This window comes from Gossypium hirsutum, chromosome A07 (genome assembly GCF_007990345.1).
Source record: "Gossypium hirsutum isolate 1008001.06 chromosome A07, Gossypium_hirsutum_v2.1, whole genome shotgun sequence".
Classification (NCBI taxonomy): Eukaryota; Viridiplantae; Streptophyta; class Magnoliopsida; order Malvales; family Malvaceae; genus Gossypium; species Gossypium hirsutum.
Window position 1 is genome coordinate 21,014,658 of NC_053430.1, and position 18,348 is coordinate 21,033,005.

The 18,348-nt window shown below is 35.5% G+C and overlaps 1 protein-coding gene across 1 annotated transcript; it reads left to right on the forward strand.

The window, feature by feature from the left end:
• Nucleotides 1-15,848: 15,848 nt before the first annotated feature.
• On the forward strand, nucleotides 15,849-16,184 carry LOC107956513 (protein GL2-INTERACTING REPRESSOR 2). The gene has a single exon (XM_016892145.2). It carries the CDS (start codon nucleotides 15,849-15,851, stop codon nucleotides 16,182-16,184), a length of 336 nt encoding a protein of 111 aa, XP_016747634.1.
• The last annotated feature ends 2,164 nt before the right edge of the window (nucleotides 16,185-18,348 follow it).

Consider the following 18,348-nt stretch of genomic DNA (forward strand, 5'->3'; position numbering starts at 1 on the left):
ATTATCTCGGTTTTAGAAAGAAATCATATTCTGTAAGTTAGAACACGATCTTTTCTTAATTCCCGAGAATATTTAAAATTCGTTCTTTAAAAATGTTCATTTATTCGGATTCATCGAGAAATCGAAACTCCTTAAATTAGGGAACGACTTTTTTAATTCCAAAATACGAAAGATTGCTTATTATTATTTTTTTAAAAAAATTATGTATCAGATAAAGATTAATATAATACAAATTTGTAGTAAAATGTAAACAATAGATCACGATACTAACATGCATATCAGAATAATAATAAATGCGTAATATGAATGACAATAATAAAGACGAAAATAAAACAAAATAAACAGCTAAAACAAACAGGCTATATAAAAAGAAAAATAATAGGTAAAAACTAAATAAAAATAAATAAATAAAATAATAGAACCTAATAGTAAATAAATAAATAAATAAATACTATGTAAAATGGTTTAAAAATAATAATAATAATAATGATAATAATATTAATATAAATAATAAATAATCTAAAGTTTGAAAGGATATAGATAAATAAATAATAAGATGATAATAAAAAGTGTCTAAAAGAAATATGGATAATAATAAATAAGCAAACGCAAAAAGGGAAAAGAAATATAATGTAATAACAATAATATTAAATTAGTTAATTAAATAATATAATAATAATGATAACAACAAAAAAGGGATTAAATTGAAAATGAAACAAAATCTTAGGGGAGAAATCGAGAATAGAATGAGGTAAGGGACCGAATTGCAATACGCGAAAGAAATGGAGGGATCGAAATAGAAAATATTCCCACCCTCCAAAACGCGTCACTTTGCGTAGGACCGAATTGAAATAAAAGAAAAATCATAGAGTAAAAATTGAAAATAAAAATAAATTGTATTAAAAAGATAGAAAATGCAAAAGGACCAAATGCGCAAATTGCCCATTAATAAAAAACACGCGGATCCTCTGGATGGGTCGGGTCAACGTGTGGGTTAAGGTTCAAAACGACGTCATCTTGATGCCTGAGAGGCCTGCCCAAAACGACGTCGTTTTGGAGGCCTATTTAAGGCAAAAATTTTAGGAAAAAAAACATTTGCTCTGCGTTTTTTTTTAACAAAGGGAGGGGGTTCCTCCAATTTCTCTCTGGACGAGGTCCAGAATCCAGCCAAGGGGACCGCCGTGGCTCTGCAGCGCCTCCGCTGTGAACGGTGGTCGGAACGCTTCAGGTGAGTTTTCTTTCCCCTTTTTTCATTTTTTTTATATGTGTATATGTACAAAAATAGACTAAAAAACAGAAAAATAAGGAAAAATAGAAAAACCTTAGCATGATTTGATTTCCGATCTGAGTTTCTTGCCTTGTTTTGAATTTTTTTGCTTCAACTGGTGGTTGCTTTTGTATTTAGTTTCTTATGTTCGAATTACTGCTTGTATTCTGATTTCTTGTCTCTAAAAAAATTACAAATTTTTGAAAGGCTTTTTGTAGCCGATCTTAATACATTTTTTTAATATCCTTCTAATCACTGTCTTTTCTATTGCTGTCTTGCAGGTGGCGGTGGCAAGTAGAGGGCGGTGCTGACAGCGGCAATGGTAGGTTAGGGGAAGACCTAGGTGCGGCGCACCTAGGGTAAGAATTTGTTTTTTTTCTGTTTTTAGGTATTGGGCTATATTGGGCTAGGGTTTTCTTGATTTCGGCTTAGTTTTGGGTTTGATATTGTAATTGGGTTTCGCTGATTTTAGTTTAGTTTGGGGTGGGTTTTGTTTTTATTTTGTAAAAAAAATAGACTAAATGATTTTGGGCCCCGGAAAAATTTGGGTTTTATAGCTGCCCTTCTTTACTCGTTGTTGTATAACAAGAACAAAGCAAAGACTTTTAAGAAAGACAAATTTTGCCCTGTCTCTTTGAGTCTTGACTTCTTTGGTGCTTCCCTTTAAGTAGCTTCCTTCCAGTCCACTGCATCTTGTTGCTTTGATCCACTTCACTGCCGTTTCAGAGAGATAAGACTTGTAGTTTCAATTTAATTCACTGCAACTTCAAGGATATGAGATTTGTGGCTTCAGTCTGCTCCTTTTGCTATGGTAGATTTAATCCTACCTACTGTAACTTCAGAGGTATAGGATTCATCATTTTAATCCGCTCCACTGCAACTTCAGGGAGATAGGATTTGCAACTTGTCGCTTCAATCTGTTCCACTGCAACTTCAGGGAAATAAGATTGCTATCTTCAATCTGCTCCACTGTAACTTCAGGGAAATAAGGTTTGCTATCTTCAATCTGCTCCACTACAACTTCATAGAGATAAAGTTTGTAGCTTTAATCTGCTCTACTGCAACTTTAAAGAGATAAGATTCGCTATAATAACTTCAATCCGTCACACTGCAACTTCAGGGGTATGAGATTTGTAACTTCAATCTACTCTACTGTAATTTCAAGGAGATAAGATTTGTTATTTTTAACCTGCTCCACTGCGACTTCAGGGAAATAAGGTTTGTAATTTGTAGCTTTAATCTGATCTACTACAACTTCAGAGAAATAAGATTTTTATCTTTAATCTATTCTACTACAACTTTAGAGAGATAAGATTTTCTATCTTCGATCTACTCCAATGCGAATTCAGGGAGATAAGATTATAACTTCAATCTACTCCACTGCAACTTCAGGGAGGTAAGACTTGCTACACTAACTTTAATCCGTCTCACTGTAACTTCAGAGGTACAAGATTTGTGGATTCACCGATCCTGTTACATTGTCCTCTAGGGAACATGACCTATAGAATCGATTTCATGAGCCTATGTGTATGCCAAATGATTAGGATGTCATGATCCGAATGAATCAATGCTCCTAACTAGATATGCATGAATGATATTTGCATGAATGATATTTGCATGAATACAGAATGTCATTTTTCAAGAATGATCTCTTTGTAGTGCTTAGGTTGCCATTGCTTGTTGCTCATCAAGGTTCTGTCACTGATGTATTACCGAGCATTCTTATTCAGCTGGTATCTTTGGCAAAAAATTCTAAAAAATAGTCACAATTTAGAATATTCTTTCTCAAATGTTTCTAATTCTTAGGTTTGGTTAGTTTTAACTAGTGGTCTTGTTTTAGGTCCCTGTCCTATTTAGAAGCTTTTCAGAGCAATATGCAAAACTTCTTTTTACGTAAATATTATGAGTCCATTAATCGTTATTTCAATAAAAAATGCTTGAAAAAGATTGTAACAATGGACAATACTGAAATTTATTGAAAGCAAAGCTCGAAATGAACGGAATTAATCAAAATAGCAAATTTTGCTAAAGTACAAAGCAGGGAAGATGAGCCCCAGATATCGCAGCATGAGCTTCTCTGCACAAACTTCTCTACACAAACTTCTTGATGACCATTTTCAGCTCAATTATGTGTTTAGGAGATCTAGAGTAATTTGTCGATGCTCCAAGATGTAACGTTCTTCTTCCTGAGGAGACCCGACCATCACAAGTTCAATCTTCAATCCAAATTTGAGCTACCTCTCTTCAGGTTTTCAACTCAAATCTCTTTGGTCTCAAGGTGCCCCTTGCAGGTTTTTGCCTTGGCCTCTCCTTTTTTAAAAAAAAAAATTTAGGTGTAGTATTTCTTGACTGAATCTGAATTCATTGGATTAGGCAAGTTCTTGCCATCCATCTCGATCAATATGAACGCTCCTCCAGAAAAGGCCTTATTTACCACATAAGGTCCTTCCCAATTTGACATCCACTTTCCTCTGAAATCCTTTTGTATGGGGAGGATATTTTTTAATACCAGGTCCCCCTCATGGAATTCTATGGGACGAACCTTTTTATTGTAAGCTCACATCATTCACTTTTGGTACATCTGACCATAATGGATGACTTTCCACATTTTTTCTTCGATCAAGTTTAACTGATTATATTAGGATTGGATCCATTCTGCTTCATCCAACTTCAATTCTGACAAAACCTGGAGAGAAGGAATCTCAACTATAATGGGCAAAACTGCCTCCATTTCATAAACCAATGAGAAAGGCGTTGCCGTAGTGGAAGTCTTGATAGATGTTCGATAAGCCTAGAGGGCAAATGGTAACTTCTAATGCCAATCTTTATAAGTCTCAGTCATTTTCCCCAAAATCTTCTTAATGTTTTTATTGGTTATCTCGACTGCACCATTCATTTTGGGCAATACTATAACGAGTTGTGGTGTCTGATCTTGAATTGGCTGTAGACTTTCGATATCGTACTATTGTTCAAATTCAATGCATTGTTAGATATGATTCATTCTGGCATTCCATATCGACAAATGATTTCCTTCTTCAGGAATTTGCTAATTTTCGATTTTGTAACAATGGCATATGAAGCGGCCTCTACCCACTTAGTGAAGTAGTTGATGACCACAAAGATGAATCGATGCCCATTTGAGGCCTTTGGCGAAATCGGCCCAATGGCATCCATGCCTCACATAGAGAAAGGCCATGGAGAAGTCATAAGATGCATATGCGAATGAGGTACATGAATTTTATCTCCATAAATTTGGCACTTATGGCATTTCTTGGCATAATTGATGCAGTCTCCTTCCATGGTGGACCAATAATACCCGAATATCATGATTTGCCTGGCCATTGTGAAACCATTGGCATGTGTTTCGTAGACACCTTCATGGACTTCTTCCAAGATTTTCTTAGCCACGACAGCATATACACATCTTAGTACCACCTGATCATTTCTCCTTTTATATAGAATCTCCCCATCTAAGACATATTCACTGGCCAGTTTTCTTAGCATCCTTATCTCATTCTTAGTTGCCTGGTCAGGGTATTCATAATTCTTCACATATCGCAGTATATCGTGGTACCAAGGATGATCATCATTTTCTTCTTCTTTTTCAATATTGTAACAATGAGCTGGAGCCTCATAAATACTCATCTGGATTGGTTTCACATCCTCTTGTTTGTTCACCTTGACCATGGAAGCTAAAGTTGCTAGGGTGTCAGCCATCTAATTTTCTTCTCACGGGAGGTAGCAGAAGGTAATTTCATCAAACTCTTTAATTAATTCAAAGACCAACCTTCTATAATCAATCAACTTGGGATCTCTTGTTTCCCATTCACCTTCGAGTTGATAGATCACTAGCACAAAATCCTCATAGACCTTTAGCACTTTGATTTTGCGTTCTATGGCTGCACGGATACCCATGATGCATGCTTCATATTCTGCCATATTATTTGTGCAATCAAAATCCAATTTACTATTAAAGGGATAATGATCTCCATATGGGGATACCAAAATTGCCCCGATTCTGTTACCCACAATATTTGACGCTCCGTTGAAGTTTAGTTTCCAAGGATGCCTCCTTGAAAGTCTTCTTCAGTGGTTGCCACGTATATTAGATCTTCATTCGAGAAATCAAAATTTAGAGGCTCATAGTCTTCTAGAGCTTTACTGGCCAGAAAATCTATTATTCCACTCCCTTTTACAACTTTTTGGTTCACATAGACTATATCAAATTCGGAAAGCAAAATTTACCATCGGGTCATCCTTCCATTTAAAGCAGTGGACTCCATCATGTACTTTAGAGGGTCTAGTTTTGAGATGAGCCAAGTTGTGTGGTACAATATGTACTGTCTTAGTCTTCGAGTTGTCTAGATTAAGGCACAACACAATTTCTCAATCAGTGAGTACCTTGTGTCATATTCAATGAACTTCTTACTGAGGTAGTATATCGCCCTTTTTTTCCTTCCTGACTATTTCGTGTTGGCCTAGCACACATCCCATAGAATTCTTAAATACTTCCAAATACAGTATCAGTGGCTTATCTGGATTAGATGGTGTCAGCACTGGGGCATTGGATAGGTATTCTTTAACCTTGTCGAAAGTCTTCTAGCATTTCTCATCCCAAACACCTAGATTGTGTTTCTTAAGGAGACTGAATATGGACTCACATTTCTCGGTTAGTTGTGAAATGAACCGGGTGATGTAATTTAGTTTTCCTATGAATCTTCAAACTTCTTCTTGAGTGCGCGGCAAAGACAGCTCCTGTATAGCCTTCACTTTATCCGGGTCAATCTCAACCACCTTTTCGCTGACTATGAATCCTAGCAATTTCCCTGACCTGGCCCCGAAGGTACATTTTGCTGGATTGAGCTTTAGCTGGAATTTCCTCAACCTCAAGAATAATTTCCTCAAGACTTGCACATGCTCCTTTTCTGTTCGGGATTTGGCGATTATATCGTCGACATAAAATTTAATTTCTTTGTGCATCATATCATAGAACAGGTTTACCATAGCTCTCTGATAGGTCACTCTCGTGTTTTTCAGTCCAAATAGCATCACTTTATAGCAAAATGTTCCCCATATGGTTACAAATGTGGTCTTATCCATGTCTTCAAGATGCATCTTTATCTGGTTATATCTTGAGAAACCATCCATGAAGGAGAATAATGAATAACCTGCTGTGTTGTCCACTAAGGTGTCAATATGGGGCAATGGGAAATTGTCCTTCGGGCTAGCTTTGTTCAGGTCCCTGTAATCTACGCACATTCGTACTTTTCCATCTTTTTTAGGAACAAGGACAATATTGGCTACCCATTTCGAGTATTTAACTACTTGTAGGAAATCAGCATCGAATTACTTCTTCACTTTTTCTTTTATTTTTATCACAACATCGGGTCTCATCCTTCGGAGGTTCTGTTGAACTAGCTTGCACTCTTCCTTTATGGGGAGCTGGTGTACCATGATATCAGTACTTAGACCAGGCATATCTTGATACTACTAGGCGAAGGCATCTTTGAATTCTTGGAGTAACTCAATAAGGTCCCGCTTTGTATCTGTGGTAATGCAGGCTCTGATTTTCACTTCTTTTTTTTCTTGTCCGTCTCCCAAGTTCATAATTTCTACTGACTCTTTGTGAGGTAGAATTTATTTCTCCTCTTATTCTATCATCCTTAACAAATCAAGAGATAGACTACAATCTTTTTCATCTTCAAAGTCCTGAGATTCCTCTAAACACATTTCTATCTTAAATGAAGATTCTAAGTTAGTAGTAGCGTCGCTCATATCATTGATATCTGGGACCTGTTATAGGGATGAAGAAAAACCTGAAGAATAAAAGAATCTAAGAATAATTATCTGTATGGTATGATTATGAATGAAATGAAAGAATAGAAGAATATTTGCTCAGAATAAGACAGAAAGATGCATTTCATTGAAATAAAGATGTTGGACATTGGCCTATTTCAAAAAAGGTTTCTTATTACCCCTAGGGTTAAAGCAACAAGTGTGTTTTGAACATTACTATGAATTAACTCTAAAAACTACTGGAATCTCTTCCGTAGTCCAATTGTTCAGAACACTTCCAAGTTCATAAGGGCGAATGCCCGATAAATTTCCTTCCAAAATTCCCTCTTCATATATGGCATTGATGTTCAGATTTCCCATCATTTCTTCAGTAGTTTCTTTTCTTGACATCTTCTGTTTAGGGTGAATAATTCCTTTTGACACAAATGTTCTAGATATATGGGGAAAGGTCATTGGTTCCCACTTGACTTCTGCCCCGCTTAATCGTGTTTTTCTCCTCTCTTACTTCTTCTCTAACTCTTTCTTTCTTTGCTTCGCATCTGGTTTATATCACAAGTCAAAGCAATCTTTTTTTTCCATCATAATTGATACATCGACTTTCTCTTGGAGATATTTCTCCAGTCTTTTTCTCTGCATGGCTCCTTTTTCGACCGTCAGCCGTAGGTTCATCTTCGTAGTTTTAGATATTCTGGGCATAGGGATCTTGTTCCCTTCGATGATGAAGGTTACATTTACAAATTCTATCGATTCAAAAGAACATTCTATCGTTTCATCCTCTGCCCCTATGTATAGCGCGTCACTGGTTACAAATGCAATAATATCTTTTTTCACGTTTATCATTACTAGTTAACCCTCAATTATCAATTTTAGCTTTTGGTGTAGTGATGACGGTACTGCCCCAATCGAGTAAATCCAAGGCCTCCCCGATAAGAAATTATAAGAAGTTTTGATGTCCACCACCAGGAAATCTACTTCATACGTGTTTGGACCAATCAAAAGAGGTATCTCAATCCTTCTTATCACCTTTCTTTTGGTACCATCAAATGCTCTCTCTATGTTTTGACACGTCTCCACATAAGAGCTATCCACTGGTAATCTGTTCAGTGTGGATAAGGGCAAGACATTCAGTGCAGATCCATTATCAATTAACACTCCTAGCAGTGTATATCCCTTGCAGCGAGTGGTGATGTGTAAAGCCTTAGTCGATCCCATGCCTCTAAGTGGTATTTCATCATCATTAAAAAAGATGAAATTATCGGCGCTTATGTTACTGACCAAACGGTCTAGCTTGTTGATGGAGATATCATTAGCGACATAAATTGCATTTAATACTTTCATCAACCACTGCGATGTACCTCTGAGCTTAAGAGTAAAGCTAGCATCGATATACGAGACGGTTGTTTATGCAATTACTCCACAATGCTATACTCCTTATACTTTAAGAATTTCAAAAACTCTTTAGCCTCCTCTTCAGTTTTTGGCTCATTAACATGCGATTCAAGTCTGGCCATCTTTTCTTAAGTCTGACCGTCTTTTTTTCTTTTGTTCAATCGCCAAGGCTTTTCCTTTTGCGGGCTCAGCCTTTGCATTTGATGGGTCGTAGAGCCTCCCACTACGCGTGTAGAAACCCATATCTCGATCTTCTTCTGAAGTGCTAATTGGGTTCTCTTCTCCCGGGATCGTCACGTTGCGGTTGTAATTCCAGGGAACCCTCTTGCTGTCATTATAGAGAAAGGCTACAGGTTTCTAGATTATGACTCTTGGTGCAATTTGTACTCCGATTTTATTGCTTCTTGGTCGTGAAATGATAACCACTAGATGGTTGACTTTATAGATCTTCTCTGTTAACCCCTCTTCTGAGGCGCATACATCTTCTCTTTCTAGGCCTTCGGTATACTCAAAGAATTCTAACTCCTTATTATCCATCAGACCTTGTACTAGGGCCCTAAATTCACTGCATCTTTGAATCTCATGACCTTTTTCATCATGGAACTCGCAGTAGTTCCCTGCTTTTCGAGATTTCTCCCCTAAATCCTGTGTGATTAATCTATTTTCTACTATTTTCTTCCAAACCCTCTCAGTGGGGTTTTCACTTCTGCTATATTCATCTTGATTCTCTTTTCTGCATTCTCGATTATTACGTTTACCCCTTTGTCAGAATGGTTGGGTAACAAATTCTCTGTACCAGATGGATCATCGAATCTCACAGTGCCCATTTTGATGAGTCTTTCGATTAACTTTTTGAAAGCGGTGCAATTCTCGATCTAGCATTCCGTGATTCCCGTATAGTATTCGCATTGAGCATTCACGTCGTACCATTTGGGGAATGGATGATGCATAGGTTTTAGGTAGAAAGGGGATACTACATGTACATCAAACAAATTTTGGTACAACTCCCTATACATTATTGGGATGGGCGTAAATTGGAGTTTTTCTGTATTTTGCCTTGTGTTGGATTCTTGCCTTAAGGGGCCTTAATGGCTAGTAGCCACTGCCCTTGGCTGACTTACAGTGATTGGCTTTAAATAGCACTTGTCATACGTACTCGTATTATTTACCTCATCTTCCTTCTTTCTCGGGGCAGTTCTCTTGGCGTTTTCCCCAGCTTCTATTTTTTCACACCTTATTACATTTTCTATCATCTCACCAGACATTATTATGTTCGAGAAACTCTTAGTTGTGCTTCCCAATATGTGATTAATGAATGGAGCCTTCAGGGTATTAATAAAGAGCATTGTCGTTTCCTTTTCTAGTAGAGGTGGTTGGACTTGCGTGGCGACTTCCCTCCCTCTTTGAGCATATTGCCTCAAGCTCTCGCTTGGCTTTTTCTTTATGTTTTGCATTGTGATTCTGTCGAGTGCCATATCTGTTACGTTGCTATATTGTTTCATGAAGGCCTGTGCCAGGTCATTCCATGAATTGATTTAGACACGGCTTAATTGATTATACCATTTGGCACAGCCCCGGTCAGGTTGTCTTGAAAATAGTGAATTAACAACTAATCATTATTAACATATCCTGTCATCCTCCGACAAAACATCGTAATGTGAGCTTCGAGACAACTGGTCCCATTTTATTTCTCAAACTTCAGGGTCTTAAATTTGGGCGAGAGCACTAGAACTGAAACCAAGCTCAAGTCTTTAGCATCAATTCCATAATGGTGATCAGCACTTTCCAATACCTTGAATTTCTCTTCTAGCCATTTGCATAGGTCTTCAAGTTACTTTGGGAGCTTCACTCTCGCCTTTTCTATTTCTACTATATCATCAAAATCAGGGACAACGGGATTTGTTTGATGGTCTTCTAGGTTAGAGCCTGAACCTGTCGGGAAGCTTGTTGATGTCGAGGTATCGGTCTGAAATTGGGGCCTAATGTTAACGGACACCCTTTATGGATATACGTTTGGTTAAGCTTGGGTGTTTGTTGGGGTAAAGCTTGGAGGATAAGCAGAGTCCTCATTTTCATGCCCGTAATTGACCATAGGGCTCCTTCTTTTTTCTAGCCCTCTAGTCAACAACTGGGTTAGTTGGCTTATCATATTCTTTTGGGATTCTAGCATCTGATCCCTCATGTCCTGTTGAATTTTGGCCAAATGTTCTTGCATCTGTATTTGCAGCTGATCTTGCATTTCTTTTTGTATTTGCTCTAATCTTTCCAATCTTTAGTCCATTACTTTAGTTTTTCCTAGGGTACCGTAATGATATTCCAGGGTAACTGCCATGATTTTTGGGTCTCTTTGTGAGATTTAATTCACATGATGCAATGTAATGCTAATGCATAAAATGCATGCAAAAAATGCATTGATTTTGATTCAATTTCATTAGAGTAACTTTTCTAGAAAATAAATTTCTATACATAAAACGGATTACATATAAGGCCTCACCCTAATACTTAAGGCCTTGACCTTCCTAAGAAGCCAAGCTAACTCTCGAACTTGATCTGACTCTGACTCGTATTTCAAACTCAGTATATCAGCCTGAACTACTAAGGTTTGTAAATGATCAGCCACCTCTCGTACTTGAGCCAAAGCTGTACCTATGACGTAATCTCTATCCCTAACCTAGACCTGAGATCGATGAAGTTGCTCTTGCTACTGCTCATCATTTACTTTCAAAAGTTCAACGCGAAGTTCACAGTTTTGTAACGCGATTTCGAGTTCTTTTATCTTTCCTTTTAGCTCTTCAATTTTGCTCCAACTAGCCTTCAACTCAATTACAGAGTTAAGACTATGATACTGATGTAGGGATCTTTCTAACTCTGATACCCGAGTTTTTAACCCCACATTCTCATTTTGAATTTCTACCAAACTTCCTTGTAGAACGTCTTCTCGCGCTTGAGCATCTCAAAATTTCCTTTCCCATTTTCTGGCTCTACTTTTTTCCTCTTTAATTTCTTGCTGCCATTGTTCTGACGTTTTTCCCAGACCAGCGGTTCTCATTGACCTCTGCAACTTCTTTTAGTTTATTTTCAAACTGTCCAAATTCTCTTGAGCCTTACTTTTTTCTTTTCTCAGCTTCTCGGCTTCTAATTTCTTGAGGTCAACATCTAGTCCCGCTGCATTTTCTCCTCCTCCAATTGCTCTATCCTTTTTTCTAGCTCCAAACTTTCTCTCAAAATCTTGTTTGATGAACTCTAGCTCAGATGGGACTACCTACAAGTGTTATTCCATTGATCGGGTGTTTTCTTGGTCTAACATAGGGATGTTGTCTTTGATTCTCTGACCCTACCACCGGTCATACTCAGGGGTAGTCATCGGGTTGGCTGCAAATCTTTTCATTCTGCGAGTTCGGTTCCAAGTGTTCGATATTTCACGAACTTTCTTTTTCTAATTATCTCCTTTGTATACAAACTCGCATTGATCTAACCCTTGTGTTGCTAGCGTAAACTGTCTTGATCTGTACTGTCTTAACGTAAGCAGAGAGGCATACCCGACAGCCCCCGTATTCCAACCAGGGGAACCCAATCAAAATCACCACACCGATATAGAATCTCGTCAGGGACTATCCAAGAGTCTCACCATTCGACGTATTCATCTTTCAGATTTTGGAGAATCATCATCAATTTCTCTTCTGTAATATCATCTCGTCTTGGCGTAGCCACTAACTCTTTCAGCGGAGAATAGTCTTCGGAGAAGATTCGATATGAGACATTTCCCACTTTCCAAAAATGGTTGTGGAACAATGCTAGTAAGAATTGTGCGCATTCGATGAATCTCCCTTCACCCGCTCTTCTGCACGCATTCAAGGACCTAAAAGTTTCGGCTAAAATTACGAGAACGGGTGTGACCCTTTTATCAAGTCAGTCAAATAAATCGGAGATCGCCTCGTCTATATGCCCCAAAGCCTTAGGGAAGATAACCAATCCGTAAATGCTTAACGCGAAAACATCAACCCTTTTCTTCACATCAGGATGTACTAGGATCAAATCTCTCAAATTTCTCCAAGGAATGCACTTACTATCACCTTTCTGCTTGATTCGGGCTACAACCCACTGTTCACTCATTCCCGTGATGTTCATCAGCTTTTTTAAGAACGTTGGGACGTTGGCAGCTCTGGAATAAGCCTTGCCAATTAGAATCTTCGAGCAACGGAGCAAGGCCGTGTACTCTTCCACAGTAGGTACCAAATCTACATTTCCAAAAGTAAAACAATTATACCCAAGGTTCTAAAACTGGGCTAGAGCTCGGAATAAGTGCTTGTCCACTTTGATATCCATTAGATAGGGCAAATCACCATAATTACAGTAGAATAGTTGCTTGATCTCGTCATCCCATTGATCCCATATTTTTTTCATCTCTTGAAGATTATTTTGGGTTACGCTGATACGAGTAAAATCCCACAACTCTGACACGTACCCCTCTGTAAGACTATTACCCTTCTCTTGTTACTTTGTCTCGGCCTATATCCAAACGACCGCATTATCCTCCACTTTATCAAGAAACCCATTTTCAATGACAAGTTATCTATTTAGCAACCAAATGTGAATCAACATCTTTTTTGTGATGAAAATGCCATGCAATTACAATAAAAGTAAAACAAAACAAGTCAGTACTTCATACATAGTTTAAAGAAAACGAAGAATAATAAGTAAAGCACCTACTCGGGTAACCACTAGGGTTTGGTGTGGCTCTACCTAAGGTGGGCTCTTAAGGCTCGCTATATGGGGTTCAGTTCTAAAGTAAAGGTACCTGAACCAGCAAATTCCTCGATCCTCACCCATTATAGGCTCATATGAACCGAGTTCAGTTCAGGGGAATACATTTCCCTATGGCTATACGAAGATGAAAATCTTACGAAGACATAGGTACAGATGTATCTCGAAAGCGATCCACTATCCTATACGGAGGTGAAGACCTCACGAAGGAATAGTTTCTCATTCCCACTTAAAAAGCATAAAATCGACCGATTATGCGATGCAATATGTAGAAATATATCGAAAACTCAACCCAGTAAAGAAAATATAAACCAAAACGATGAAGATCGCAACAAAGACAGATGAAATGCAACAAAAGGATTGTAAATTTAAACCAAATTTTCAATTTTCAACAAAAAGACAAAAAGTAATCAACTCATGGCTTGACTCTCTTATTTTAGTCCCCAGCAGAGTCGCCAAGCTGTTGAAACCATTTTTCGTAAGAGGGTTCGACTTTTTATTTTGAAAACGAAAATGAAAAATGGGAGTCACCACCAATCATTTTTTATGAGGTATGATCGGATCACCTCGCAATTTGATCATTTAAAATGATGATTTTGGTCTACAAAATTCAGAAAAACGGGTTTGGGAGTTGGTTACGTACGAGGAAGGATTAGCACCCTCGTAACAACCAAAATTGGTACCTAGTTGATTAATTAATGTCTTAGTGTTGATAATTGAGAATTTGAAAAGATTTTAAAAATACGACCCTTTGTTAAAATATTATTTAATTGAAATTTTTTCGAGAAAAGGGCATACTTCACGTTAATCGAGAAAAATAATTATGTCCCGTAAGTTAGGACACAATATCTTAAATTCCCGATACAAGAATAGACACTGAAAATTTTATTTATTTTTAAAGTATTCTCTTATTTCGATTTTAGAAAGAAATCATATTCCGTAAGTTAGAACACGATCTTTTCTTAATACCCAAGAATATTTAAAATTCATGCTTTAAAAAGTTCATTTATTTGGATTCATTGAGAAAATCGAAACCCCGTAAGTTAGGGAATGACTTTTCGAATTCCAAAATACGAAAGATTGCTTATTATTATTATTATTATTTAAATTTATGTATCGGATAAAGATTAATATAATACAAATTTGTAGTAAAATGTAAACAATAGATCACGGTACTAACATGCATAACAGAATAATAATAAATGCGTAATATGAATGACAATAATGAAGACGAAAATAAAACAAAATAAAGAGCTAAAACAAACAAGCTATATAAAAAGAAAAATAATAGGTAAAAACCAAATAAAATAAGATAATAAAAATAAATAAAATAATAGAACGTAATAATAAATCAATAAATAAATAAATCTATGTAAAATGGTTTAATAATAATAATAATAATAATGATGATGATGATAATAATATTAGTATAAATAATAAATAATCTAAAGTTTGAAAGGATATAGATAAATAAATAATAAAATGATAATAAAAAGTGTCTAAAAGAAATATGGATAATAATAATAAATAAGCAAACATTAAAAAGGGAAAAGAATGGACTGATATTGTAATTGGGTTTGGCTAATTTTAATTTGACTAATAAAAAATAGATTGAATGATTTTGGGCCGGGCAAAATTTGGATTTTACAGGTGCATTCTAATCTATTCATTGTTAAATTACTTTGTAACAACATTTTTGAGTGTTTACTACTTAATTTCTCAGTAAAAGGATTGGGAGGTGAGTGTTTTAATCTTTAAGGACAAAAGTGAGATCTTTATACTTAAGAAGTGATAGAGTGTGAATCACTTGTTGTATTTGTGATTAAAGATAATAGAGTTACTCACTGAAAGGTTCCGCAGATGTAGGAAAACCGAACTATGGAAACAAATCTTTGGTGTTATCTATTATTTTGTTTGCACAGTTTTCGCAATGCCAAGCCATAGTAACTACTACAATCTAGCACTTCCATTGCAGTTTTCATTTTAAACAAATAAGCAACTAAAGTTAGTAACATAAACAGTTTTCATTTTCTATTTTGTAAAAATTGAAAAACATATTTGGTAAATATAATTAAAAATTTGTTTTCAAATAATGAAAACTTGAAAACCAGTTACCTATTTTTATAATAAAAACATGATAAATAAAACATTGAATTAGAGTATCATATTCAATATTTCAAAAATTATTGAAAGAAAAAGAAATGTTTATATGGATTTGAATCATTGGCAACTTTTTAAAGTTATAAATATTTGCTTTCTTCATTCTCGGTTTTAAGCATTTTTAATCAACACATTATCCCACCTGTTTTCCGTGTAAATTCTACCATACCCTCCTCCCCTACACATAATTAAGTAGCAATTAAAGAAAATGGATCCCCATCTCTTCCCTTGAAAATCATTGCATATATAATGGCCTAAAGCCCTCCCAATCTCAATCTACGAGAGAAACCCAATCTGAAACATCCTTTTCCAAATTGGTAATTCAAGTCCTCTTTTAATTTTATATATAAGTTGGTTCAGTTTAATTTTCTCTCAATTTGTTTTTATGTGAGTGTTTAATCAATTTCTTAGCTAATTTTTTTTAATTGTGTATGTGATCATATGATTATGAAGCAGGATATAGTTAACAAGAATGAGTGGAAGAGAAAACAGTCCAAAGCTTGAGTTGAAGTTGAATCTATTACCACCACCTACAGCTAGGCCTAATAACCAACAAGTAAATGGGTCTCCAAACACATCGGAGATGTCACTCGAAAGTTCATGCGTGTCTTCGGAGACTGACGACTCATCAACGATGATGATGCAACGCGGTAGTAGTGAGGAAGAAACTCCGATGGTGTTGGTAGGATGTCCTCGGTGCCTCATGTACGTTATGCTAGCGCAAGTGAATCCCAAGTGCCCTAGATGTAAAACCACCGTCTTCCTTGATTTTCTGAACCATTATAACTCCAAAATGCCATCCAACTGAATCTATCCAACAACATCTATCATTCTTCTTGCTTGCTTGTTGGAAGTTTTGTGTTATTTTGTTCAATTTCATACACTCATCAAGATGTCTGGTTGCTCAATTAATGTTTGAAAAAAATAACTCTTTATACGCAACATCAAGTGTTGTAATTGTTTAATTAGGTTTCTCTTCCATTTTGCCTTCTTTGTTAAGGGAAGATTTAGCTTTCTCTCTTTTTTTCAAATAAATGAATAATTAAAACAATTAAGTTCATGTAGTGCAAATTAAGCAAGACCAATAACAATTAACTCTTGAGAAATATGAGATCTAAAACGGCATAAATGACATGATAAACCTATCATCCATAGCAAAGCATCAATGTCAATGCATGCACCCGACTGTCACTAAGGGTAGTTGAACTAATTTTATGTAATATATTGAATGTCATTTCAACCTTATTCAACTTTGCACAACCAACTTGAAATTGACTGGTCTTGTCTTTTAAACTTAGGGTTAAGCATCAGGCTTTACTCGGTGAAAAGATTGAAATTTAGAGGAGGACGATAGTGAATAAAATTATATATCATTTAAAATTTTTAAACATAAATCCATTAATATTCATTTTAGATTATGTGCCATCATTTAGTGTACTAACACTACATGAACTTATATATTATTAGTGGGATAGAGCCATGTAAGTTGGATTGCGAGGTGAATTTTTTTTTTAAATTAAAACTAAAACGTTTATTAAACTCATATAAACTAACTCATAATATTAATCATGGAAAAATCAATGTATTTGGTTAAATGTAAAATAATTACAAAATTATTAAAATAGTAAGTACAGAAAAATGTAACTCAAATAAATTTGAATAATGTGTATTTTTTTTTCTATAATTGTCCACGACGCTTTTTCATATGTTAAAACCGTTGAATTATTTTCTCTTTCTTAATGTTGTTAAAAATATATTTCCCAACATATGTAATCAAACAATTATTCATCCATTAATTTTCACTACAAAAGATACTCTATCCAACACTTGTAACAATTACTAAAATCAACACAAATCAACATTTAAAACAAATAAATTTAAGCCTTTATTTAAAAAAATTTATACCTCACTATTAGACTTTTTTTTAAAAAAATATATTTTTCATTACTGTTAAACATTTAGAAAAAAATAAATCTAAACGTTAAACACAAAAGTTTTCACGAAGCCAACATACAATAAGTAATTTTCTTTCACAAAAATAAAAATGTTAGAGTTGTGACCTAAATTCTTATTAAAATAAAACACAAATGGCAAGATAGGGGGATCCATGAGGGTGAAGGCCGAGGGTTTACTTCCTCTGTTTGGTATTGATTTGAATAAGGTGTTTCAACCTTACTGCATTACTTTTATTAAATGTTGATTAAAATAAGGTTTTCTAAACCTATAAATAGATGCAGTCTATACTCCTTGTAATCATTCGAATTCGACATAGTGAATTTTCTTATCATTCGAATTTGACATAGTGAATTTTCTTCTCCTCTACCTGCGATTTTTTTCCCGAAAGAATTTCCACGTAAAATCTATGTGTTCTATTTTTTTATCTCTTTTCTTGTCATTATCGACATTCTATTTTTTTACATAAAATCACTTAAATGACTTTTAATTTCATGAGAATGCAATATGTCAATTTTTAAACACAATATTCACTAGAATCACACTAGCAATAATTACTTTTGATTAAAAATGTTAAATTTTTAATTAATATTTTAACGCCCTAAAATTTTGAGGATTTAATTGTGAGAATCTGTAGTAATTAAATTTATGTATCTATGGTTCTATGTTCTGCTATTGTGTTTAAGGTCTGGAGTTCAAGTCGCATCGTTAAAAGTTTTATCCTTTTAGAACTACCCCTATCCATACATTACATAGTTAAGTGTAATCCTGTACGAGTCTATGTCAAGAATGAGCCTGCTGGTTCACTAGTTAAGCATCTGTCTGTATTTTGTCTGGCCTGAGTTCGAATCCCACCGTAAGCATTAAGGAAACTTTTGCTTGTTGTCCGAAGTACGTTGATGGTTAAGGCAAAAGCTTCATTTTTTTAACATTCTGTACTCTTTCTTCTTCTTTTCCTTTTCTTCCTTTTTATTTCTTTTTTCTTTCTGCTTTTTACTCCTTCGATTTCTCATTTTCAA

What these genes read in the sequence shown, in the direction of transcription:
- LOC107956513 (XM_016892145.2), top strand. Translation starts at nt 15,849, where the DNA reads ATGAGTGGAAGAGAAAACAGTCCAAAGCTTGAGTTGAAGTTGAATCTA.